Below are 27,500 nucleotides of genomic sequence, written 5' to 3'. Positions count from 1 at the left end.
ATTTGATTTGTAATGGTACAGAACAATGCTGGGTTAAAAAATCTGTGAGAGACGAAGTCACTCAATCATATATATGTAAACGGTGGCCGGTAATATAGTCACAGGAAAAAAAAGTCACATTAATTTATGGTGGCCGGTAATAAAGTCACAAGGGAAAAAGTCACAATATTTAATATTGGGGTCACTGTCTTTTTTATATTTACAGTCTTTTGTTCATGTTTATACGGAAATCCCCAACGGGTTTGTACTAAACACGCCGCAAAGGTGGATACAGCCCGGGTTAAAACCCTTGGGGGTCACTATCTAGGAAAGATTATTGTGACTTTTTTCCTGTGATTTCGTTACCTGGATTCATGTAAACGACTTAAAAATGCGCAGACCTTATTATGTTTTTCGTTGTTTTGTCGAAGATATTAACCCTGAACACTATTTTCGTTATAGCAACCACCAACTTCGCCAGTTCAACGCAGGAGGAGACGTGTATTACGTTCCGGCAGGCGATAAACTCACGGGCACCGTCAAATTAGGTCTAGGTAAGAGTTAAGCTCATAAAACGTAAGCACAGTAACTCTCCCTCTCTTTCTCATTTTAGTGAGCAAAAGGGTAATATTCTTTATTTATTTATTATTTATTTGTTTCAAAATAAGGCTATGGTCATATATATAACAAGAAAATTAAGTGGCTTGAGATATCATAAAAAAAAGTTGAAAATAATCATTGCTCTTCGATTGGTCCTAATCGTCTTCCTTATTAGTAGTAGTAGTAGTAGTAGCAGTAGTATTAGTAGTAGTAGTGGTGGTGGTGGTGATAAGGATTTGCTTGTGGAGGGGGCGGGGGAGTTAGCTCTGCAACGTCCCTTTTCTTACCCGTCTCTTTCAGTTGTTCCACTTAATCTCAATTCATTATCGTACTAATAAGGATTGTGCGTTCCTCGAAATCTCACTTAATTCAGACTAAAAATAAACAACACTTGGTGGTTTTTATATTTTTGAGTAAAAATTTTCTAATTGACTGATATTTCCAGAATGTCTATGGCCTAATGTTGGCTACACGGCGAACGCCGAATTCACTTGTACATCCAGGTAAGACGACTTGGTTCCTTTCCCCGTCTTATAATTCTACTCTTCCCTTTCACTCAAAAAAAAAAATAAAATAAAAAAAATAATACATGAGTGTAAATTTCAAGAAGCAAAAAGTTTTAGATTCGGTCTACTTTTCTTTACTTTTTTTCACAGAATTTTCTTGGAGAATATTTTTGTGAGTTGTACTTTGCCCAGCGGTTGCTCCTGTAGGCATATTCTTCCTCGAAACTGATTTTTGTTTTTTTGCATTTTTTCATGCATTTTCTGATTCTCATGCATCTAGTGCTCTCTCTCTCTCTCTCTCTCTCTCTCTCTCTCTCTCTCTCTCTCTCTCTCTCTCTCTCTCTCTCTCTCTTTTTGATGTAACTTTTGACCTTTAGACCTATTAGCCTGAATAACATTTTTAATAATGTAACAAAACAGGTATACTTCTCCAGGGTTTTTAGGAAACTAGACCTTTATCTGTAATAATTTTGATATTCTCTCTCTCTCTCTCTCTCTCTCTCTCTCTCTCTCTCTCTCTCTCTCTCTCTCTCTCTCTCTCTCTCTCGTCTATACCTTTAGGCCTATCAGCTTCCATATAAAGAGATAAAAATATTAAAAAATCAGGTATACTTCTCCAAGCTCTATAGAAATAATTTAAGACTTATCAGTATTCATTTTGATCTCTCTCTCTCTCTCTCTCTCTCTCTCTCTCTCTCTCTCTCTCTCTCTCTCTCTCTGAAGCGAGTTTTTACCTATAGACCTATTAGCCTGAATAACAAAAAAAAAAAAAAATGACTGAACAGGTATAAGTCTCCAGTCTTTTTAAGGAGTATCTTTAGATTTTGATGTACGTTCATTTTGATCACCTTTCCAGCTAATGCCCTCTAAACAGACATTTCATTTCAACAGCGGATGTCGGCTTCAGTGTAATCGAGGGTACTCAATGGACCATGGTCGGAGGCTGTACATCAACTGTGACTCCAACACAGGTGTCCTAACTTTAGACGGTCGGCCATGGGATGAAAATCTTCCGCCTTGCTTGCGTAAGTTTTATCTTTACACTTTTTTTTAAGTTGTCTGTAGATTTTGAAATACACTTTATATTGAAATTCAGTCAGTTACTTTTGTTTTTGAAGAATAAGTGTTTTGTTTCCTTTCATATGTTATGAAACTTTTCCAGTGTTTTTGTACCGATTGATGTTCTTTAGCATTTTAAGATATCTTTTAGTTTTCTTTAAAAGAAAACTGTCGAGATGGCTAGTTGTCTGTCCGTCAGCACTTTTCTGAGGCTATAAGGCTGCAAATTGGTATGTTGATCATCCACCCTCCAATCATCAAACATACCATATTACAGCCCTCTAGCCTCCTCAGTAGTGTTTATTTTATTTAAGGTTAAAGTTAGCCATAATCGTGCATCTGGGACCGCTATAGGTGCAAAGACACAGACCATCACCGGGCAGTGGTTGAAAATCTCATGGGCCGCAGCTTTCAGTTTCATGGGCCGTGGCTATACAGAAAACTCCATTGTGCCGAAGAAACTTCAGTACATTTTTTACTTGTTTATTTTTGAGATTAAAAGAAGGAAAGAAATGTTTCTTTGGAGTAATTTTCTTAAAATAAAAAACGTAGAACACGGTATATTCGTGCGAGCATGCGTACATGGTCTGCATATTTAAGCGTGCATGATCATCAGACAATTCACTTGTTTGTTTCGATACCTTCCCTTCTCATAGTTTCTCATTTATCAACGAGAAGTGTTTGACAATAACTTATGTAAGTTATAAAAAGTTGAATGTGATTTTGAAGTGATATAGGTATTAACTCAAAACAAACTTTTCCGATGTCAAACATGTTCAAAACTTATCTAACAAGTACAGTACATATGGGTCGACTTTGGCATTGTCACTATAGGCTAATGACCTGTGGTCATGTTATCCTGTTTTTTATCTATTTTTTTTATCTTTAATTTAGGTAAGAGGAAATATCACCGAAAAGCTTTTCAAAAACACACACTTATGCGAGTTTTTCCCTCATCTGTAGTCCAACGTTCGTGTGATTCCTGAGAATGATTCCTAATCAAATTTGATTCCAGGTTCTCTAATCTCAGTAACGTGTCTCGTGACGATTACTTTCCTTGATATGATGTCTTGTCAGTGTTCATGAGATGGAAAATTATATCGCTCGCTTCTCCACCAAAATATGTTCTCAAACTGTATCTAGATCCATTTTCCTCTCGTTTTACGAAGTGTACTTACTTCCATGGTGTCATTTCTTAGTCCTAGTCAGGTAACCCAAGATAGATTTAGTCTATAGCGTTCAAAGTTCTACGATAATAAGCTTTACTTTAGCAGTTAAAGAGGGAATGGATTATAAAAAATGAATACGTAAACTAATGAATATGAAAAGGTACATTTTATCTCTTTTTTCGCTGTAGCCCGATGTAACAAAGGCTGTGCAGAGGGCTGGACGTGCGTGGCTCCGAACGAGTGCGAGAAAGTAACCGTCGCGGAAGTTCCGACCGACGGCAACGATTACGACTTCGACTTCGGTTGCGACGCGCCCTGCCAGAACGGAGGAACCTGTATCGACTTCATAGGAGAGTGTAACTGCCCCGAAGGGTACACTGGAGAAGTGTGTCAGACCCACATATGCACCGCTCCTGGTGAAGCCCCAGCCCACGCCACCATTAGTGCTACTAATAACCTGACGAAGTAGGACTAAACCTCTCCTGTTATATTTTACCTAATTAAACTTCTTTCTCTTAAAATCGCTATTTTTATGTAATTTTCACTCATTTCCTTACGTGAGCAGTTTTATATTACTATGAAGAGTCTGCATTGACGTTTTATTCATTCCAGTAATCTGAACTACAAGTGATTTCGTTTTGTCTAAACTAGAAACTGAATTATTTTCACTAAACATATAAATAATTTCATTGTAAATAAAAGCAACATGAAATACAGTCCAATCCTGATATTCTATAATATTGTTGAACAGAGACACTTAAACCACAATCTGTCCGCAGGATGAAGATAGAATGTGAAACAGGCTTCAAAATGAAGAGTGGTCTAACCACCCAAGGGTTCAAGTGCCATCACGGCATCTGGGTATCTGAGGACAAGCAACAGAGTTACGACGCCGATGAACTAAACTGCTCTGGTAAGACTTAGAAGTTTTCTTTGATGCTTTACTTAATTCACAGAATGTTTGCCTTGGCTATTTCAACTCTATTTTTTTATATTTTTTCTGAATTAAGATGAGTGCTCGGCTAATTCCCAATACTGAATTAGTTGTTACTTAAAGAAATTTAACGATATTTCAGCCTAAGAAGTCATCTTGTGATCTGATGAAGCAGGCATCCATTGCAAGAGAATGTTGCCTGTGGAAATGTTACCTTTGAAATGTCAAGATACCCAGACTCCCAGATACTCAAGTTCAACTTGATGCATGAACAAGAATCCGTGGAAGGCATAGGCCTATAGGCCTACTTCCCTTCCAGTTCAATATAGTACCTCACGTGTTCCTGTAAAATGATGACTACGTGTTATCAGAATTTCTTGATACTGCAGATCTTCTGATGTAATTTATAATCAAAGAGGAATTATGGAACTGTGGTCAAGAAACAATTCACTGTAATTGCTGTTCTTGTTGTAGTCATAAGTAATTGTTCAATAGCTTTAAAGGAAACATAATTTTAATGGAGACGTTTATCAATTGGTAAAAAGTGTAAGATGTGTCACTTATACTTAAACATTAGGAATGAAGTTAATTTTAATAATAATTTTTTTTTCAACATCTTTATTGCTTCTTGGCTACATATATCTTTTTTTTTTCCATGGTCCTACCCGTATTTATGCTGTAGGTGGAATATTTCCGTAAGAAGTTTTTTAATATTTCCTTTTTCAATCTTTATTGCTGTGTAATTCTAAGCACATAGTTTATATTGAATTCTTGCTTTAAAAGGTACTCCGTAACTAAATTATTAACTTTGGTGATATGTTAATTAAAGCTCTAACTTATTCCTTTGGTGTGATTGCTCATTATAGAGGTTTTTTGCAAACAGCCTATAGCCTTGTGATTGAGCATTTACGTACAAGTATTTTAACCTACCTTTTTATAAGCATTTAGTTATAAAGGCTACCTCATTTAGATGATAATGTTCTATTTTCACTATATTTGAAAAAAGATTGCTATGTTTAGCTGTTCATCAGTTACTCACATTTTTTACTATGTGTACCTTTGTATTAGCTATTTCAGAGTTTTAATATAAAAAACTTCTTTGTTTCTTTTTGGTCCTATTAATATACGGATTATTTTGTCTTCATTTATTTTCAGTCGATTTACTGTTCATCCAACTCTTTTTGTCAAATCACAATCATGATCTAAATTCTTCACGAGCTTTCTATCACTGTCACATGGTATTAGATAAAACTTGGCTTGGTTTATTTACGTGGCTTATCAGACAATGATATAAGATGCTCAAAAAGTTTTTTTTCTCTTATTTTCACTGTCATCGATCTGCAAGCTTAAGTCAAATCATATAAAATGTATATGTAGTCTTCTGTTTCTTTATCAGAAGCTAATTCGTTTGAATAAAGTGGTCTCCTTTACTTCTATCTATACTTTGTGTAGCTTGTTCATTAGTAATGTATCCATCTGATAATTTGTCATGCGTGTTGTTATTTGACTGTCCAAAACGCATCACTTTAATTTATATCTTTACGTAGCTGTTCTTCAGTTGCGTTGTTTATTCCTGCTTTTTCTTTGTAATTTCAGCATGATCTGTGTTCTCCCACTTAAATCTACATTAAAAGTGGGAGAACATTTGTTAATTTGACTATTTCAGATAGTGACTCGCTTTACTTTCAACAGTTGAAATTTATTTTCAGTCGTTCTACTGTCTCATTACAAGCCACAAATCATGCTAAAATTGCAAAGAAGAAGCAGGCATAAACAGTGCACATGAAGAACAACTATGATTGTTCTTCAGTTACATTGTTTATTCCGACTTCTTCTCTATAATTCTGGCTAGACCTGTGACCTATGATGTTGAACGGCTGAATATAAATCTCAGTTCAACCTCAGTTATTATTTGAAATGGTATCAAATTAACAAATGATCACCATAGAACCATTTAAATAATCTCTAGTTCTTCAGTTGCATTTCTGCTTCTTTGTAATTCTGGCAAGACATGTGACCTATGATGAGACAGTAGCACGACTGAGAATAGGTCTCAACGAATGAAAGCATATCAAAATCATGAGGTGTTTGAGAAATGGGCTGATTAATGATATCCAATAAGTATTTAGACGTTTCTACAGAGGTATTTAAGCCTGGCTGGTAGAGGAGGCTAATAATATATCGACCTGATCATTTGTTACGTGTTTTCGTATGTAATTGTTCAAAACACACCACCTTTAATGTAGATTAGAACAATGGTGCTGTTCATTTGCATTGTTTATTCCTGCTTCTTCTTTGAAATTTTAGCATGAACTGTGACCTATGACGAAATAGCGAAACGGCTGAAAATAAATTTCATTTCAACCTCATCTATTATTTGAAATGGAGCCAATTTAACGAATGTTCAATGTAGTTCTTCACTTGCTCTGTTTATTCCTTCCTTTTCTTTGTAATTCTGGCAAGACTTGTGGGCTATAATGAGACTAGAACGATTGAAAATAAATTTCAATCAAATCTCAATTAAAGCTTAATCTTTATTCGAAATTATCTCAAAAGAAGTATTAGATGATCTGTAGTTCTTCAGTTGCATTGTTTATTCCCGCTTCTTCTTTTTAATTCTGGCAAGACCCGTGGCCTAAGATGATACGGCAGAACCACAAACTAAATCTCAACTGAAGCTCATTTACATTTGAAATATTATCAAATTAACGAATGATCGCTAAAGAAGCATTAAAATAATCTCTAGTTCTTCAGTTGCATTGTTTATGCCTGCTGCTGCTTTGTAATTCTGGCAAGACCATTGACCTATGATGAGGCAGTAGAACGACCGAAAATAAAACTCTACGAATGGTAGTGTATCAAATTGATGATGTTGAATGGAATTATATTAATAAATAATATCCAAAAAAGTATTTAGACGTGCCTGAAGAGATATTCAAAAGTGGCGCGCGAGAGAGGCCGAAGAATGGCAGGCGATGCCACCAGCCACCACCAGGCCATTAGCAGAAAACATGTCGTCTGCAGCGGGAGGGTCCCTGCAGGACAAAACTTTGAATAAAGTCGCTCTGTGTTCGGCCGTCTTCGCGGGATTCGCCTACGTTGGATACTCATACGCGAAAACTGCCTTCTGCAGGAAATTAGCGCGCAGACCAGGGACCTGTAAGTATTCGGGGGGCGAATTACAGGTGGTCTTAAAGTTGCACCACGAATTTTTCGACTGCTGTCAGTGTATTTGTTTTGGTCGCGGGTGCCAGTTTCGTCATTTTTGTTTTTGTTTATTTCACGGTTTTAGATGTCGTTTAAATTCGATATTCTTCCTCTGGCAGAGGCGTGTGTATAGTATGTTTATTACGTGGGTATTAATGTCAGTGTTTAATTCGTCACGGATTTTTTATATTATGAAGACCTGTCAGAAGGACGAGTTGCCATTTGTGTTTTTATTTTGCCCCCTTGTCTACTGTACCCTAATTTCTTCGATAAAATGGCCCCATATACTAATATAATGGACTTTTTTAGCATTTTAAAGCCTGTGAACTAAACTCTGAGTTAGGATCACAGGAAATTAGCAGAAATCGCGCCTGTAAATACACCCACCTTATTTAGGCCAGTCTATTTCTCAAATTCACGAAAGCCAGTAGACCTAGGCTAGGATGTCTTCACATTAAACCGTTGAGGCCTATTAAATGGGCGTGTCTTTTTTCACTCCCATCTGTTTCAGCTAATTATTATTTATTCAGACCAGTCATTGCACCGTGGGTAATAATTCCTCAATTCTATTAATTTGTGACATAGACCTAACTTGGTCTAGGCAGGGAGGGAGAGGCATGGAATTTTTGTCATAAAAAAATTGTTGATTAATGTTCATGGAACGAGTAAAAATGTCAAAGCTTTAGTAAATGATCCCAAGGTTAAAAGAGTTGACCATTTTAATGAAGATTGATTTTGTGAATGCTTCCGAGGTCCGAAGTGGACTTTCTGAGCATAAACCTATTATAGGCCTATAGTGATCATCAAAAGTTGTGTAAAGTCTATATATATAAATTTATTTCAAATATAAGTCAGTTGTAAATTAGAATTGATATACAGTAACTCATTTTTGCAATGTTAAGGATATTAGCACTTCAAACCACATTAAGTAAACTGTAGGCCAGAATATGAATGATTTAAAAATAAGTTTGTTGCAAATACGAATAAATCTTGAATGTAAATGCTGAGAACATTGGTATTTTGGACTCAGATTACAAGTCATAATTTTTTGTATTGACTGACTAGCCTATAACAGAAAAAAAGAATTGTTCTTAGTTTCACTGACCCTAACCAGACTACCTTGCTTTTGTGTCTATGTTTAGTTGGTACTTGAAGAAATCTTTCCAAAGAGAGGCTAAGAGGTGATATTTACCAAAAGGGGTGATTTGTTATTGCAAGACTTAGCCTTAAATATTTGTTTGAATAGCTGTGAAGTATTGGTTACATTAGAATAAAAATTATGACATACTCGTAGGTCTTTATTTTTTTAATATGGAATTAACATATTATGTTCTGTTTTAGCTTTCTTTTGGATACTAGAACAGACATCAATTTTTTCTGATGGAAACTCTTTCCATAAATATAAATACTGGTGTCAAGAAATACTTTTTGTGCATCGAGGCCTAGTCTGCCTTTCCTGTTGCTTGGGTATTTGAAGGTTTTTAAGACCAAGTTTGCAAACTTAAAATGATGTCTCCCCAACATTGACTTCTCCTGTGATCTCAGACTCCAGTCATGCATTGTTGCCATAATAGTTGCTATATTTGTGGAGTAGCTGTGTATCTTTGATTTCTTGTTTGTATTTAACATCAAATATACATTAGATTTAAGTAATTCTGAAATAATATTAGACCTCTACAAGCATTGATAGCTTAAAAACAGAAGCGCAGTAATCCTTTCATTCGGATTTTAACCCATTCCTGTCCAATTGACGTAATATTACGCAATAACCCCCTACCCCCTTCTTGTCTGACTGACGTAATTTTACGTAAAATTTACCGACATTTTTCGTACGTGTGGTAGGGATAAATTTTTTTATTTTCGGACAGTTGGTGGTTTCCATAGGCTAAAGCATACCTTGGACCGTAACTCAGGCATCGATACGCCAGGCAAGCAGTCCCTATACTGCGCATGCGCAATTCCTGGCATAGTAAATTTCCCACAATGAAATCAGCTGATCCTACCCACGTTTCTGTCTCATATCTTACATTTTTTTATAAAATGTAGGATTACATTATTGGAAACACTCTGTTTGGTATCCTCTATTTTCTATAAATTTTTAGTTCCTCTACTGTGCATGCAAATCCATGGCGTAGTAAAATTCTCACAATGACATCAGCTGATCGCACCCACGCAGGCCTGGCAGGCCACACTTCTGTCAGAGACCATGCAATTTGAAACACGTAAAATTTACATACAGCGACGCCAATCGAGAACAGTTTCAACATGCTTTCACAGTAAAACTAGCGGAAATTTGTTAGTGCATCACATAAGAGACGCCTGATTTTAGGCAGGGCTCTGAATCTCATTTTTCATTATCATATATATATATCGATATTTAGAGAATTTTGTTGGCTTTCTCATAAAAAATAATTCATTCACCCAACTGTTATAGCTTTTGAGCTACGAACGATAATGTTGACAACGGTAACATTTTTTTTCGTTTCAATCAATTTATAACGTCAAAATGAAACTGTTGCCGTTACCAAAGCCATTTTTCTTGACTCACATTATTTTTCAACTTTTCCTCTAAATTGTCGTATATTTACAAAGTAATTTCTATGAAAAATAACTGAGATAGGGCTCTTCAAAAAAATATTTTTTCTAGCGATAATTCTCACCATACGCCGGGCAGAGCGCTCTGTTTCTTGCCCTCTTTTCTATCAATTTTTTCACCAGCTGGACTTATTCGTTTTCCATTCTTTTATATGTCGATATTTAGAGATTTTGTTGGCTTTCTCATAAAAAATAATTCATTCGCCTGACATTCATAGTTTTTGGGTTACAAACGAAAATATGAAAATAAGTAAAGAATTTTTTTTTTTCGTGAAATAACTCACATTTTTTTGTATTTAGAGGGCTGGGACTCTTATTCTGACTATTCCACCATAAAATATAAACATTTACAAAAAAAGGACAGCAAAATGAACGTTGTTGGCATAAAATTTCTATTTTTGCTGAATTTTCGAAATAATTATTTTTTCACTGTCGAGTTTCTCCCAGACACATCGGGGCTCATGTGCCCTCAGTGATGTGATAACTATACAGATATGAAAGGGTTAAGAAGAAACTTATTACAATACTGTGGTGTCAATATAGCCTTGATCCCTTATACATAAGCTATACTGTACTGTAATCATCCATAATATATACAGCCAGTTAATAAAATTAACAAGGTATAAGATTGTTAGGCACAGAGACATTTTTTAAGTTGATGAACTTGTCTGTGTTATATGGTTCGCTTATTTTAATTAAGATAGCGTGGCTTCGCCAGTCATTACCTACAATAACAATTTTATGAAGAATAGCAAACCACAGCTTCTGGTTGGCTCTCCAGGTTATGTCATATTAATTAATATGCTTTTAGCAATTGTGACTATTTCTTTCTGAAGTTATTGATCATTATATGGAATCAGCCAGATCAAATAAGCCACACTGTCACCCAAGTTCAGTAGATTAAAATTTGCAGTGCTGTCTATTGGGTAAGCCAGCTCCATGTTAAATGAGATATGTTCCTCACAAGCCATGCCTAGCAAAGTCAAAGGACCCTCTGTTTAATCTACAGTGAAGGGGATACTGACAGGACAAAAATAAGTTTGAGGGACATCGTGATTACTGTATTAAAGTGATTTATCAAATAAACAATATGTCCCTCCCCTAACCCTCCTGATTTGTAACTCTTAGTTTGTGGCACAAGATAAAATGCACCTGTCACAGAAAAGAGAGAAGCCCTTCACATCTAGGTCTACCCTTTTCTTTTATCTCTCTCATTACTATGTGCATAATTTCCAGTAGTTTACAATATTAAGGTGTTAGTAAATTCTTAGTAAATTCTTACTGATTAGAGTAGCAGTCATAAAACTTAAATTGTACAATGCATGGCTTCATAGACATTGAATATTTGGAGACCCTTCTGTGATCACATGAGTGACACAGGCCTTACTTGTTAGAGCTATTTATTTTTGACAAAGAACTTTAAACCTTATTGGAGTTATTGTGAAACCATCAGTGAAGTTTTGCTTTATTGTAAAAAAATGGTAAACCAAGTCATTAAGCAATATAAAGTTCTCTGTTTGCTGTGAAGCAAATCTACCTGAGTTCACCTGCACTTCAATGAAAATACAGTATCTTAAAGATATTATCAAGACCACATTGATGCTTTTTAAAAGGCTTAGGATTCACAGAAGAAATAAGCTGGTTGTAGTCCTTCAATATGAAAGCATGTCCTTTGGATTTTTCAGACGATGAGGAGGAAACCGAGGTTTCACGAGTTGTTTTTCGGAGACTATCACAAACCACACAGACAGATGCTCTACTTGGGAACCTGGACATGAGTGCAACTGGGAAAGTGATAATACGACCAAAGTCTGTTCAGGTGTGTTCAGCAATGCTTCCATTAATCTGGGGAAAAGTTATTACTCTTAAAAGCCTTGTGTGCCACAGATATAAAGTGTATTTTAAAAGAACCTTTTTCATATGAAAATTTTTAGTGATTTATAGAATAATACACATTTTTATTTAAATATCTTCTTGTTTTGGCAATCCCAAGGATCTGCTGAAATTTTTCATGCAGCTGTAGTGGAAATTAAGTTAACAATTGCTAGTAACTGAACAGGGAGCAAGTGATAATGTTCTTGCATGTATCTGTTTCATGCTTAGACATAGAATTCTTAAGCTTCCTATTTCTAGAAGAGTTGCAATATTAAGAGTGAAATGTTCAGAAATGCGTGAAAGTTATTACTGTATTTTGAATTCTATGTTTGTTGTATTTTACAAAAAGAGTGTTCCCTCTCCTTCTGCCTTCTACTGTTTTTATGAACAAAAATGTCTGTGAATTGGGGAACCACATTTGTTAACCCTTTCACAGGCATAAAGCTATAAGTATAAATGATATACTTGTGTATCATTTATACTCACATATTCCCAGACAAAAGTCTGTGAATCTGTGAAAGACATGTCAACACTTTTCCAGGTTTTAAGGCACAAGTAAAAATGACATACAGACATCACCCTACTTACAAATGAGTTATGTTCCTGACTGCTGTTTGTATGTTGAATTGTTTGTAAGTAGGTTACTGTACTTTTTATGCCTATTTAAGTACACTATTATTTAAAATCAATACAGTACTGTACATTTTTTCATCTTGAAACACAGTACATACATTATGTTATGTACAGAATAGGCATGCAAAACAAAATTTGAAGTTCCCGATGGCAAAGGGGAGCACTCTGAAAATAATTTTAATTCCCGTTTGTTTGTCTCTCTGAATGTTCGTAAGTATGGTGGTGTCTGTACTGGTATGTATGTTTTTAAATTTGTCATTTTGTAGGAAATTGCAAGGTGGTTCTTCTTCTCTTCCCAGGAAAGAATACGTGAACTTAATTTAAAAGCGCGTCAGTTTGCAGACACATTCATAGCAATTCAGACTGGTAACGGACATGCTGGACATGCTTTATCAAGAAATTCAGCCATTCACGATCCAAAGAGTCTACAGGTAGGTGTCAAGTACACTTTTGGGCAACAGTAACAAGATTTACAAGTTCAAGGCATGTAGGGGGTTAATGCAGTACACTTCATGTGGTGCACTGTAGGCATTACATTAAGGTTCTTTGCAGCGTTCCTTCAGCCCTAGCTGCAACCCCTTTCATTTCTTTTACTGTACCTCTGTTCATTCTCTTTTTCTTCCATTTTCCTTTCCACCCTCTCCTAACAATTATTTCATTGTGCAATTGTGAGGTTTTCCTCCTGTTACACCTTTCAGACCTTTTTGCTGTTAACTTCCCTTTCAGCGCTGAATGACCTCACATGTCTCAGCTCTTAGCCTTTGGCCTAAATCCTATATTTTTCTTATCTTACAAGTCCAAGGTACAGTAATTAAGGAGATTGCATTTTCCAGGTTGAGGAAAGATTGATCTTAAAGGCTAGGCATTCATAGATAAGCTTGATATCTTATCAGTTTTAATTATAATATAGTATTTGTTAGTACAATGTTGCACAGAGAAGGTGAAAGGTGTTTTGTGCATTAATTTAGGCTTCAGAAGTGAATTTAAAATTCATCTTTTTGTGGCTTGTTCTGCATTCAGGGACTGGGTTATATGGGTCATTCATCAAAGTGGTATGCATTTTACAGTATATATGCTGATGTACTATATAATCATTTTTAATGTAAGGTATAATTTTTAATTCAGTGTTGGCAAAAGATATTTTACAACTTCTTTGTTCATTATAAGATAATAAAAAAATTGATAATGCAAAGCACAATGCATGAAATATACTCATCTGTAAAGTAATATGTAGGTAAACTATCAAAATACCAAGTTATTACATAATAAGAGTTCACAAAAATTGTATCAGACTTATAGATCATAGTACTGTACTATGTATGAGGTATTGAAGTGCATATAGTAAAATAAAGTGAATTTGCATTTATGTTTTGTGCTTATATACAGTGGTTATTTGTGTTCTACATTTTAACCTTATTCTCCTTTATTTTAGTCTTCGCCATGGAACTCTCCGCGTTTATTAAGTCCTGTAGACGTTAGACAACTCATAACATCAAGATCTACAGAGAATCTCACACAGATTCCTCCAGATGGGTCTCCTTATAGGTATGAACATTGAGCAGTTTTTTGTAAAGTAGTTAATGCCAGAATCAGTTCTTATATCAACCCCAGTTTGTTTCATCTCAAGCTTATTGCTGTACATTATCCATATTGTGACTCCATTGAGGTTCCTGAGACTACAGAAGAAGATTCCTTCCAGTTCCATCTGGTAGAGTATGCAGCTGGATTAATTTGATTGTTTCATTCATGAATATAAATGTAAGTTATATTAATCAATACTGAATTCTTTCTAATTTATCACTAAGTTTGGGTTTTCTCTTAGTCAGCTGTTGAAGCATCTAAGAAATTTGCTGCCCACAAATGTGGGCTTAATTATAAGTACATACAGTTATTGGTTTGTACAGTATAAAAGAAAATGCTTTGTTTTTAAAGAGTTACGTTTTGAAAATACTTGAGAAGTACCAGTCACTCTTCAAAAAGGTCAATTTGTAAAAAACTCTTGTTGATGCACTGTATATCCAATAACTTAATGATTAATGATTAGGTGAGTTTATATTTGTTGACCCCTGTAGGAGGGTAGTGCCGTCAGTGTACCTCACGCAGTGCACTGTAGACATTACTTAAGGTTCTTTGCAGCATTCCTTCAGCCCCTAGCTGCAACCTCTTTCATTCCATTTACTATACCTCTGTTCATATTCTCTTTCTTCCATCTTACTTTCCATCATCTCCTAACAATTATTTCAATATTATTTTCAGTACTGAATAACCTCATAGGTCCCAGTGTTTGGCCTTTGGCCTAAAGCATATATTCCAATTCCAATATTTTGTTGACAAGAAAAACTACTTGTAGTGGTGAAATAACTGATTGTTTAAAAGGACGTTGACAATTTGCATTCATTGAGAATATTTTCAACAGACCTAAATGGAGTTTAAAGAAAAAGAAAAAAGCTGAGGAAAAGGCAGACCCTGATGGGAAAATACGCCGGAAGAAAATAGAAGCGGAAGCTATCACTCTTTATAACAGCACAAAGATGGAGTTGACACAAAGACTAGACAGCTTAAGTAGTAGAGGGAGGTAAGTGAAGTCATATTAAACTTCCTGGATAACTTTGAGTTTGATGGAGATGTTTTTCACTTTTGTAAGTAGATACTGTACTCTTGGCTGCTTTTGGAATGGGTTTACTGTATTTGTGTTGTGGTAAGTATAGGAAAGTATCTTGAAGGAAAGCTTGAGTTATGATGTGTTTATGAAGTAGCATATTTTTCCTTTAGCACAGTAATAGAGGAGTTTATATTTGATTATCAACAGCTTGAGAGTTAGTTTAGGGATGTCGTATGCTGTAGCATAATAAATTTTCATCCACAGAAAAACTCGGAGAAAAGCACACGTAGGGACTCTGTTCTCTACATTCCCTGAAGAGCCGTAAGCTGGCAGTTGCCTTTATTTTCACAATGAATGGTTTATATTATTTGCTAATTGACTGTAAACCATGAACTCTCAACATACTGATGAGTGAGCAACATTTGTATGTTTTGGAAGTTATTTTAGTTAATGCTTTATTGAAGTAAATACTGTAATCGACTTTGCATAAAGTTATTTAACGTGAGCCTTTTTTTTTATCGCTGAGATTTTGTCCTGTCATTTTAGGCCATCAGTAAGGTAATTAGTGAGTCTGCAAAGTTTGCAAGTAGTTTTAGAGGTAGAGAAGTCAAAACTGCATTGGAGACGAACTGTCGAAATGTTACCGATCTGTATCAATTAACGACTCTGTTGGGGACGTTCAAACCCGTACGTGAATGGAAGGGTCGAAAACCTCTGCTATGCCATTTTTATTTTCTCAGTTTCTCTGTGCCTTACCTTGAAAGCATGCTCATGTTCAGCCAGTCCCCTAGAAGAGTGTCTGATGTGACCTGTAATATTTATTCATGTTGCTCTGCTATAGCTAGATTTATGATGTTTTATTTAATGCCCATTTTATTAACACTTGAAATCTTTTTTTTTATTTGGTTTTGATTATGGTTTCCTTCCTTGTCATATATTATTCATCTTTCGTCATCCTTTCGAGGACTTTAGGTAATCTTTTGACAGTGCCCTTTGTACTGTACTTTATATATTTTTACTCCTTTTATTGGATCTTGTACAAACCCCCGCAACATAAGCTTCCTAAAAATGGCTTTAATCCCTCTTCTTGCAAGCTAATTTTATCCATCTTTTCTTCCAACTTTCTTTTTTGGTATATTTGATGGTGCATCCATTATCTCTTTTTCTCATTTTTATCTTTGACCTCTAGGCCATCACATACTCTCCTATGCACTGAGTCTTTTCATGGAAAATTATCTTATCTTTTAATTGTTTTCTGATGCTCTCTCTTCTCTGTTTAAATAATTTGACAGGGACGGCATCGCTGATTGGAATTCAGTAGATTTGGTTCATATTATTAGTACATTTTTGTTTAAATTTTGAAATTTTCACTGTATTATTAGGCCATGACTGACTTATTGATATGTCTGCTTAATCATGAAATATATTTTTTATCTGAGTGAATAAATGGTCATTTACAAATTACATGTACAGTTTTTCTCATCTCCTCAAGTCAAACCCTTTCCTCAAATGCAAATGACCTTGTTAATAGTGGTTAATTAGGAAATATGGTAACTCTGGGGTCTCTCTCTCTCTCTCTCTCTCTCATTCATTTGTGCTCTAATTTTCTCTTGTAAGATGAAAGTTTACAGTAAATTGGTTGAGTAAAGCATTGGTAATTTGTAAGATTGGTATCTATAGTTTAGAGGGCTGTTACTGTATATGTAAAATCTATTAAGTGCAAAATATCATGTCATAGACCAAAGAACCAAAAATTTTTAAACTTATCGCTGATTAACCAGTGACTTAACTGTCCTTCATTGCACAGAATTATTTTAACAGAAAATCAATTTGATTTTTTGTTTTTAAGATGATTTACTTGTGCCATACAACAAATCAAGAGGAGGCAGGCAATTTTTTCTTCCCAGGGTGTCTTTTTATTCTAGTAGGGTCTGGTCTCCCGAAATTTTGGTCGGAGGTCCTGACAGCAAATAGGGGTGGACCCCTGTGTAAAGTAGGTTTTAAGAGAAAACATTGGCTTTATGTTTTGGAACCTTGCTGTCAACACCTATATAATCCAAATACAGCCAGTTCTGTGATTGATTCATAACTGATTTTCTCTTGTTTTTGAGGCATCCAGAGAAACTTTCTGTTTAAGTTTTGAAGGATACAGATCAACCCTTCTTCATGTAACTCTTGCCATACAGAAGTGAATTTTAACTAAAATTAAGGTCTTAATGAAAACAGTTTTGCTTTGCTAGGATCAAAACCTACAAGATTCCTAAGGTCTGTGGATTCAATATGGGTCCTTCAGTAGAACTTACACTGTTATGCCAACATTTGAGAAGTAGCTTCCCTACAAGACAATCAAACTGTGTAGATGGAATGTCTCATAAGATCTGAAGAGTCTTGTTGAGCCTCCCTACGAGTCTATAGGTCACGCCTTTCATTTTTAATCACAGATTTTCCACCCCATCGTCCCCTTCAGGTGGATGAGTCTGAAGCTTCAACTATTCTAGGTGTAACTTTTGATTTAATCTTACTTTTGAGAAACATCTAATGAAATTTTGAGCAAAAGCCACACGAAAGTTAGGTAGTGTTTGTAAGGCCTCATATATTTATACCTGATAAAATCATTGCAACCTTTTTTAGGTCATTTGTCCTTCCTTTACTAGAATACTGTTCTCCATTGTGGATGTCTATTTCTGCCAGAGATATATCTCTTTTAGATAGAGTGGTTCATGATGGAGGTTTATGTTTCCTAATATTAGCAGTTATGACTTGGGCCAATGAAGGATGGTCTCGTGTATGTCACTTTTTCTTAAGTCTTATTTTAACAGTGATCTTTCACATTCACAATTGATCCCTGATTGCCTTTTCCTGCCAAGAGGAACCAGATTCTCTGAACAGCAGCGCCAGTAAGCAGTAAATGAGCCTCGCTGTCAAACTGCTCGGTTCCAGAGGTCCTTTATTCCTCACACCATTGGACTGTGGAACAGTCTCCCAGAGGATGTTGTGCCATTGGAACTTCAGAAGTTCAAGCAAAGATGCAGTGCATTGCTACTTTCTTTTTGTAATAACTGATCTCTTTCTGTATTTCCCATTAACTTTTGTTGCTTTTTTTCAAATAAACACCATATTCTTTGGAAGGTTGGATTTCAAGTCGGTGGCCCCTGCATTCTTGTTCCATATGAATGGGGCTCATCTCCTGAATAATAATAATAATTTTTGTAAGCAATGGTGAAGGGAGATAGTAGCAGTACTTGATGTAATTTTGCTACAAAACAATTCTAGTAAAATGTCACTGATGGATTGGTTCATTACACTCAGTAAAGAATCTTTCTTTTGGCTGTTGTTTCCTTGAAATGATTCTGTGAACTTCACGCTCTGTGCAGCAAAGTGATTCACACCAAATATTGGGATTTTTTAGGCTTTTTTCTTGCAGCGTACTTAGTGTTGAAGACCCAACTCCAAGTAGCCAGGACCAGTCCTCAGGGCCCTTCACTATTCTTATATTTTTCTACCATTACAAGAGCAAAGATGAATTTCTCCTTTGACCAGTCAGATTGATTAGGCAATATTTTCAGAGAACCAAGGATTCCAGGTTAGGCACATCCAGGGTATTCCTTTCAGCGGGACTGGCAAGGAAGAAAGGAAGTGACAGGGAACCCAATTTCGTTTTGGTTTAGGCAAGTCATCCTTAGGGCAAGTAACAGTGTAACTGATGAAGCAGCACACAAGATCAGGGCTTTCATCACATCTGTATTTCGAATATTACTCTTAGCAGTAAGGTTTGAGGGACTCTTGGTCCTCATCACCTTAGTCTTTTTTAATTCCGCGGACTGTGGAACAGCCTCCCTGGGGATGTTGTGCAACTTGAACCTCAAAAATTCAAGCAAAGATTCAATGATGCATTAACTACCCTAAAGCAATTCTCCTTGTATTTTGTAATTTTCTTATGTTTTTATCTATTTATTTATTAATTTATTTCTATTTTCTAATAACTGATCTCTTCTTTCTTGTATTTCCTATCAACTTCTGTTACTTCTCTCAATTGAGCACCGTATTCTATGGAAACATGAATTTCAAGTCAGTGGCTCCTGAGGGCTTTTTTCCTTATGAATAGGGTTCATCTTTTGAATAATAATAATGATAATAATAATAAGAATTCTGTCATGGCAGTCTTTAAGGCATAGATTTCCTGGGTAATTCACTGTTCCATTTACATTCTGGGTACAGTAAATGCTGTTATTCTTCTAGGAATTACCACTTTTTGAGAAAATCTAATCATGTTGTTTTACATTTTACCTTTAAGCTTTTGATTTTGCAGTACAGCTCCCTGTTTATTTTGACCTTTGTTTCAGTTAACTGTCTCACTCCCAAATGCTCCCACTAGGACCATACAGGTTCCATTGGCCCACTCTTGAGATTTAGCAGTCTGACTCCCTCTTAAGTTGCTATTCTAGTTACGCTGTGAGTAATGGGTTTGTGGTGGGGTAAATGTGATTTTTAAAAACAAACACTTTTCTTATAAGCCCATTACAGTACTTAAATCAAAGAATTTCTGGCAGCTAATAATTCAGATTGTACAAGAGTACATGTGCAGGTCTTATGACTGCTACAGATCTCTGTTATTTCAGTAGAATGATGTGTCTGGGATTTTGGTTTGATATATGAAATGGGGTACAAGTAATAAGTTTATATTTCTTTAATGTTATAACTAATAGGTGTGTATACAAAATAGCTTGTTTTTTAAAGTTTTGTATTTTAAGCTTGAGTTGCAGTGGCATTACCATTTTCATCATCTTATTCATTTCTGGTTACTTTTTTATTTTCTGCCTTTTCAATATATTTTGTTTGCAAATGGGTTAAGATGTGATGATGTGTTATGTTTAATTTTAATAGTGGGTGTGCTGGCTTGAGTTGTGTTACCCATGGAATAATATTTTTTAAATCGTTCACTGCTTGCAGCAACTGTGTTGAAATGAAAGATTTTGTTTGCACATGTTTTTGATTATGAATTGTTACTGTGTAAGTGATGTATAACTGAATGGCTTATGACAAATGAACTTATTGCATTAATGGTTTATATTGCAACCTTGTCATTGATGTCAATATAATCTTGTGTCACTGTTTGAGTGATGTTATTGAATAACATGGTCTTGTTTTTTGTATTCTTCTCTGTAGGGTTTTAACACCATATGAAGCCAAGAGCCTGGTAGCATTATTATACTCAGAAGATAAGGATATAGTCAGAAAAAGTCTTGTAACTATTGCCAACTGTGCTGCGTTTAGTGTTAATCTTGTAAGTATAACCTGTCCTTACGTTTAGTTATTTCTAAGATTATTATACTCAGGCTCATGTGTTTTTGTGAATTACAAACATTTCCTTTACCAATGCCACTTTGCCTTTTGAGCTGGGAATATGCCCTGTGTTGGTTGATATAATGAGCAAAGTATAAGTTACAAAGTAGATGAGGTCTCTGGATGGGAGGAGAGCTTCCAATTCTTTGTCTCAGTTTGGTTCTTTGTAGGTCTTAATATGCGTAGAGGGGAAACCATTGTTTATACTTATTCCTTTGTTTAGTCCCCATAGGTGGGAGGGTTATGCATTCAGTGAACTTTGTGCTGTGCATTGTAGGCATTACTTAAGGTTCTTTGCAGTGTCCCTTCAGCCCCTAGCTGCAACCCCTTTCATTTTCTTTAACTGTACCTCCATTCATAGTCTCTTTCTTCCATCTTACTTTCCACCCTCTCCTAGCAATTGATTCATATTGCAACTGTGAAGTTTTCCTCTTGTTACACCTTTCAAACCTTTTTACTGTGAATTTTAGTTTCAGCACCGAATGACCTCATAGGTCCCAGTGCTTGGCCTTTGGCCTAAATTGTATATTCTAATGTATACTTATATACTTATTCCTTAGAGCACCTTCAGCCATTAGGATCTCCTTGGTAATATTATATAGGTTGTAAATGATAGTGCAGAAATTCAGTCAACTACAGTGTGTCACTGACTAATGGCGATAGTGACTTACGGCAGATTGAATCTTACGGCGCCTTTTCAGCTCCGTTAACAGCATTTTGCAGTGCCATAACTAGATGTTGCATCAAGTTACAGCACCGCGACAGCACTGATAACGACGAAAAACCAACTTACGGCGGAAATCAACTTATGGCGCAGAGCTGGAACGGATACCCCGCCGTAAGTCAGTGACACACTGTACAAAGTCTCCCATAAAAGCAAGGTTTATTTATATATTTATTTTTTTTAAATGAAACTGAATTTACTTTAGTTTCAAAATTCAAGATATCCCTTCTGATAAGTGAAACATAAGCAAATGCAACTTGTATTTCAGGATTTTTTACGAGAAGTAGGTTGCATTCATCGGCTCACAACCCTGCTGAACGACACAGATGTTCGGTTGCCAGCAGTTCAAACACTGGGAAATGTAGTGTTATCAGAAGAAAATATTAGACAAGCCAAGGTAAGGTGTCAGTATTCTATTCTTTGTTTCTTTATTCGTCATGCTGAGTTTTCTGTCTCATCTCTCTTTCATGACAATATTCATGTTAAAGTGACAGTTATTCACATTTTACAAACCTTGATAAATTTTATGTATGCTGTATTTCCTACGAGAGCTCATGGCAGTCTATTGCTAGATATTTAAGTGAGTGTAACATTAATTTTTTGTTTGTTTTGAAAAGTAACACTGAAGTATTCTTGATTGTTATCCGTGATATACAGGTACTTCTCATGTGAATGCTTCAGTATTGAAAGATTAGTGCAGGATGTTCATGTCTGCTACAGTATAAGGAGAATAAGAAACACACTGTCCGGTCAAAACAAGTCATGCTAAATTATGTACACTGAGATGGGAGGCTTATACTGTGTATCTTCATTTTTTACCTATACTACTGTATACTGTACAGACACCACCCTACTTACGAACGAGTAACGTTCTGGACAGCCATTCATATGTTGAATTGTTCATAAAACACAGTACACTGTACATACAATACTGTATGTGCAGAATAGGTGCGCAGAACAAAATTTGCACTTACGGGTGGCAAAGGGGAGCACTCTGAGCACAATTTTAATTTACGATCTGTTTGTTCGTATCTCTGAATATTCGTAAGTGGGATGGTGCCTGTATGCATATTGACATGTCTTTAAACTTTCTTCCTTTGTTTCATTACAAACCCATTACAGTAGGAGTCCATTAGGCTGGCATTGATGTAACCAATTTGGTGCTGAACTACCAAAATGCCGCATCTGCAGGTGCTTATTCGGAAATGTCTTGAAAACATAACCAACATATACCAGACAAAATGTACAGTTATTCCTTAAGGTTGTTCTAATCACAGAATAACTGAAATTACCACATTGACATATATAAACTCATTTAATTGATAATTAAAAATGCATCATTATATTATACTGTCACTGAGGAAATGTTTTAACCTAGCATAGGCCAGCCTACTGTTTTTCCTTAGTTAGGCCCAACCTATGTTTATCTGTCCACAGCAGTAAAGCATTAGAAATTTCACAATTATTTACCATTACCAAATAAAGCAATACAGCTGTATATTAAATACAATATGTGTACTGCAATTACTTGATCTTAGGGTACCAAGTGTCAATGTACTCACGAATATATTTATACAAGCTCCTTTTTATCTATATTAAGAGGTCCAAGGGAGTTGCAGACATTTGTGAAGTGCTTAGTATATATTAAGCTATTCCAAACATATTCCTAGCCTATCATATGTGAACAGAATACGTAGGTAAGATGTAATTTAATAAATCAAATCTAAATAGATTAGCTCAGTGGTATGGTATAAGGTACTTCATAATAATAATAACTGTAAGACCTACAGAATTCTCAGAAGAATTATCGAATTGCAGTTTCATAAGTCATATAAAACCATTTTATATGAATTGCACCCATAGATATCAACAATGTAGCATTACTCGAGACCTGCATCATGATGTATAAATTACATATCACAGAAAACACTTACTGTATCATCACACACACACACACACGTACGTGCGCACACAAGTGGTACACAGATACTATTTATATTTATGAGCATAGGTATGTGCAGAATTAAATGTAATCAGTTTTGTGTATGTGTAACATCAAACTCACAAATATTAAAGAAAATACTTGTATAATATACTACTACACTTTGATAACCTACAGCATCTATGGTCCCCATTTGATCAGGTAAACAATATAAAAGAGATGCCAGGGTTAGTTGTTTATAAAGGGAACCTTTCTGCTCTGCAATACTTGTGATGGAAATTCCACTCTACTCTCTGATGTGAACACTGGTGCAGATGCATTAACAGCAGTGGCAGTGTTAACTGTACTGTATATGATATGCCCTTGTACTGGTGCAGATGCATTAACAGCAGTGGCAGTGTTAACTGTACTGTATATGATATGCCCTTGTACTGTACATACTATACTGTATAGAGTATTGTATGAATGCGTGAAAGAAAAGCTGTGGATTAAGTTTCAAACAGGACCTGAGTATATTATTCTTGTACTGGATGAGTTCAACCCATTCTCTCTCTCTTCTCATTTTTACCCTACCTACTACAGACAGTGTTTTAACAACCATTCAAAATATATGTCACTGACTCATGGTATTCATAAATATAATTAAACACAGCAGAAGTGCATATTATAAAGTCACTTAAACTCTCTCTCTCTCTCTCTCTCTCTCTCTCTCTCTCTCTCTCTCTCTCTCTCTCTCTCTCTCTCTCTCTCTCTCTCTCTCTCTCTCTCTCTCTCTGTGAGTCAGACCACATGCAAATTTCCCTCCACCTTCACCATTCATGTGATTATTACATCATTTCCTCATCCACCCACCTCAGTATCAATAAGCCAACTAGTATACTAGGCATAAATATTTAGCCAGTCGACATATGTACAATAGTGAGCAACTTTGCCTGGCTGAGCAGAAGTCATTAGACCAGTGTTTACCCTTCCAACCTGGAGCAATCTGTCTGTACTGTACAACTTGATCTTGAGGCATCTGCAAATCAGTGGTTTTATCTCCTGTAATTTCATGTATTTGAATGGGTATGCCTATTTGCATTGACAAATGTGTGTATATACCACACCTGCATACTGTATTATGTATTTTTATACACTGTATTCTTCTATGTTTGTGGTCATAACCTCATTTATTTCATTAAGTATTTTTTTATACTGTACATACGAGATTGCTTATATCTTTCATGCAGAGTAAACCTGTCATTTTGCTCTGTAATGATAGGGATTATATTGCTGTTGCACCTTGTCCAGAAGTTTCTTTTAAAACCTGGTGGGACAGACAGTATTGCAATTCTAAAGATATATTGCCACTCATTTTGTCAAAATGCTATTTCTACTGTATATTTGTTTATTTTTCAGTCATACAGCACCTGTAAAAATTCTTGAGGTTTGCTATGAAACATATAGAATTAATAGTGTAATTCTCCATTAGTTTCATTCTTACAACTGTAATGGCTAGATTTTCCATTGTTTGTCACCAGTGGTTAACCCAGTCTTCAGTGCCACAGTTTTTTCCAGTGTTGGATATTGATCAGTAATGAGCTTAGATACACTAGAAAGAAAACAGGTTATGATACTCTTCATAAGGCATAAGGGAGAGATCAGTTGATAGGGGGAGAAAGAAAATATTAAGTCCTCTGGTAGGTCCCCTTAAAAGAGTCAGACTACTTTAGGGAACTTTAAATTTCAGATCTTGAAAACTGAATTGGATTCTTGCAGGTCTAATTATATGCTGTACACCCAGAAGGACTTCAAGGCCAGACCAGAATGTAGTATATGTACCATTACACACTTCATTTACCATAAAATGTATTTCAGGGCTTCTCAGCAGCTGTGAAGACATCACTCTTCCCTATAAGATAGGTTAAGCATCGCCTAACCACTTTGTCTGCTTCTAACTTCAATAAAATCGGTCTGCTTCTAACTTCAATAAAATCGCCTCACTATTGGTCCCTCCTACTCTGGTGAAGAACATACACAAAAAGATAAGCAACTTTTTATATCCTTTTCCTTAAATATCCACATGATCTTTTCAATAAAGGCCGTCTTAGCAGCCGAGAGTGGATCTGGATGCTGGCTTTAGGGGTTGTTCTGAAATTTATCACAGGGCTCAGAATTTAAAGCATACAAACATTCCAACCTCACAGGGAAATGGAAAAATATCTTTTAATTGGAAGTGATTTGAACTGTAGGACAAACTATCCAAGGCTGCCCTGGTCCTTTTTCCTGAAAGGCTAGGACCTAAGGATGAATGGTAGGAATATAGCAAATGTAAAGAAACAAGAGACCTTAGATATTCTTATGGCTGTTGGTTTACTTACTGGGAGGAGTTTCCACATGTCCAAGATAAAATCCTTAAAATAAACAGAGGTAAGGATCACTTGTCTTGAATGGGAGGAGTCTTACGTAGTTGCTTCGTAATCAGACACACCAAGGAATATAGTCTTAAAGAGTTGGAGTCATGGAAGGGCTAGTGGCATGTGCAGTTGTTAGAACTTCTACTAATCAGGCGCAGTAAGGTAAGAAGTGAAGTGGATGAAAGAGAGCAGCAACCCAACAGCACAAGCAGAAGAGGGTTAGCAGTCTTATTATCTTCGTTATCTGCAGTTAGAGGCACTTGGTGAGGAATCATGACCAGCCACTGTAGAACAGCTGAGTGCTAGTAGAGCAGCCATGAAAATGGTGGAACACCAGTAGATCAGCTAGTAGAATGGTAGAATACCAGAAGAATGGAGGAGCATTTGAGAACTGATAGAAAGCTCAGAAGTTTGGATCATTAAAGTCAAATGGTAAAAGGCCAGGAGAACATCAATCAGAATTCAAGAATGTCAGTAGAATGATCAGTAGAACATCAGACTTTGGTAGAACAATATATAAAAAATATGGAACACTAAGAGTGGTTGAACACCAGAGGAGTAATCAGTAGAATGGTGGATCACCAGCAGAACAGTCAAAAGAGCAGCCTGTAGAACAGGCAGAACATGGGAGACCAGTAAAATTACTTGTAGAACAATCACTGGTGGAACTCCCAGTGGCACAACATCAGTAGAAGAGTCAGAATGAAGGGGATAACTAGTAGGGCAGGTGAGCACCAGTAAACTAATGTTTGAAAGAGTAATAGAAGAATGAGTAGATTGATCTGTAAAACACTAGTAAAGGACAATAAAGTAGTCAGTAGAGCTTCAGAACACCAGTAGAAGAAGCTATTAGAATGCTGGAACACCAATAGGATGGTTGGTAGAACACGGACAGTAGTATTTTTGAACCCTAGTAGAATGACAGGCAAACAGTAAAATGGTAGCAGTCTAGTGGAGGAGGCAAAAGAGCACCTGTAGAATAGTAAAGCACCAGTAGAATTAGTTGAAAGAAGCAGCTCTATGAGAACAGGCATTCAAATAATGAGAGTGGAAAGCCAGGATAATGGCTAAGCATCTTACATTATAACTTGTCTGTAGAAAACAGGTACTAAAATGAATAGGGTTTCCACCTTTTTTTGTAAGATAGTTCATCTCAGAATAAACTTGTGAGGTAAGGGAGAGAAATCATTTTATGAGATTCATCAGTTTCCTTGGCTGGCTCTTGACTGTTGGGTTGATGTGGAGAAAGGAAAGAGGAAATATAAGGAACAAAGTCATCAGGAGTTTTGTAGCAACAAGAAAAAATAAATAAGAAGTGAGATGAAAAATGCAACAGCAGGAAACTAATATGCAGGAATAAATTGAAACAGTGTGTGTTATTAAAGGGAAAGTGGTTTGGAGAGCAATGTATTGATTTATGTAAACTAACATTGCAACAACTATGCTAACTGACATTGGAAATATGTTTACTATGAATAATTTAACACAATAAAAAAGCTATGAAAGAATTTGATATTAACATATACATTGAGGAACCTCAATGTATATGTTAATATCAACAACCTAATAATACCACTTGACTTATAATGCACATAACATTCACTGTTATGGATTAAGAAGCTGAGGAGATGGGGTGACATCAAGCACACCCATCCTGCTTACTGCTTACCAAAAGAAATTTGAGTGACCTCAAATAGTTCTAAGTCGAATTTGTTCTAACATACTCATTACTGTGCCTATAATTGGGTATGTCATGTGCTACATAATCCTACAAGATGCTTCAGCTCTTCTCAGAAAAAAAGCAAGTCAGTCATCAGTCTGTAATTACTGCACATTGGGCCAGGATCCTATTCTCTCAACCAGCAGTATGAGTTATCTCATTATTTGTGTTTCTGATGGAACCAATTTTTCTGGGGAGGTCTCTGTGATACAATAC

The 27,500-nt window shown here is 35.9% G+C and overlaps 2 protein-coding genes across 6 annotated transcripts in view; both read left to right on the top strand.

The window, feature by feature from the left end:
• The window catches only part of LOC136835756 (neurogenic locus notch homolog protein 1-like), a 22,386-nt gene extending 15,775 nt beyond the window's left edge, over nt 1-6,611 (top strand). For all 3 annotated transcript variants that reach the window (XM_067099619.1, XM_067099631.1, XM_067099626.1), the window contains exons 3-8: nt 442-533; nt 1,025-1,082; nt 1,977-2,110; nt 3,502-3,778; nt 4,093-4,226; nt 4,390-6,611. In XM_067099619.1, the coding sequence (XP_066955720.1) occupies nt 442-533; nt 1,025-1,082; nt 1,977-2,110; nt 3,502-3,778; nt 4,093-4,226; nt 4,390-4,394 (700 nt within the window). In that variant the 3' untranslated portion in view covers nt 4,395-6,611. The remainder of the gene's footprint in view (nt 1-441; nt 534-1,024; nt 1,083-1,976; nt 2,111-3,501; nt 3,779-4,092; nt 4,227-4,389) is intronic.
• A 474-nt stretch (nt 6,612-7,085) lies between these two features.
• LOC136835738 (armadillo repeat-containing X-linked protein 1-like) overlaps nt 7,086-27,500 on the top strand; it is a 53,618-nt gene continuing 33,203 nt past the window's right edge. For all 3 annotated transcript variants that reach the window (XM_067099607.1, XM_067099601.1, XM_067099613.1), the window contains exons 1-7: nt 7,086-7,406; nt 11,735-11,868; nt 12,857-12,988; nt 13,990-14,102; nt 14,974-15,132; nt 20,326-20,443; nt 21,495-21,623. In XM_067099607.1, the coding sequence (XP_066955708.1) occupies nt 7,223-7,406; nt 11,735-11,868; nt 12,857-12,988; nt 13,990-14,102; nt 14,974-15,132; nt 20,326-20,443; nt 21,495-21,623 (969 nt within the window). In that variant the 5' untranslated portion in view covers nt 7,086-7,222. The remainder of the gene's footprint in view (nt 7,407-11,734; nt 11,869-12,856; nt 12,989-13,989; nt 14,103-14,973; nt 15,133-20,325; nt 20,444-21,494; nt 21,624-27,500) is intronic.

This window comes from Macrobrachium rosenbergii, chromosome 4 (genome assembly GCF_040412425.1).
Source record: "Macrobrachium rosenbergii isolate ZJJX-2024 chromosome 4, ASM4041242v1, whole genome shotgun sequence".
NCBI classification, from domain to species: Eukaryota; Metazoa; Arthropoda; class Malacostraca; order Decapoda; family Palaemonidae; genus Macrobrachium; species Macrobrachium rosenbergii.
This window is presented reverse-complemented; position numbering and strand designations above follow the sequence as displayed.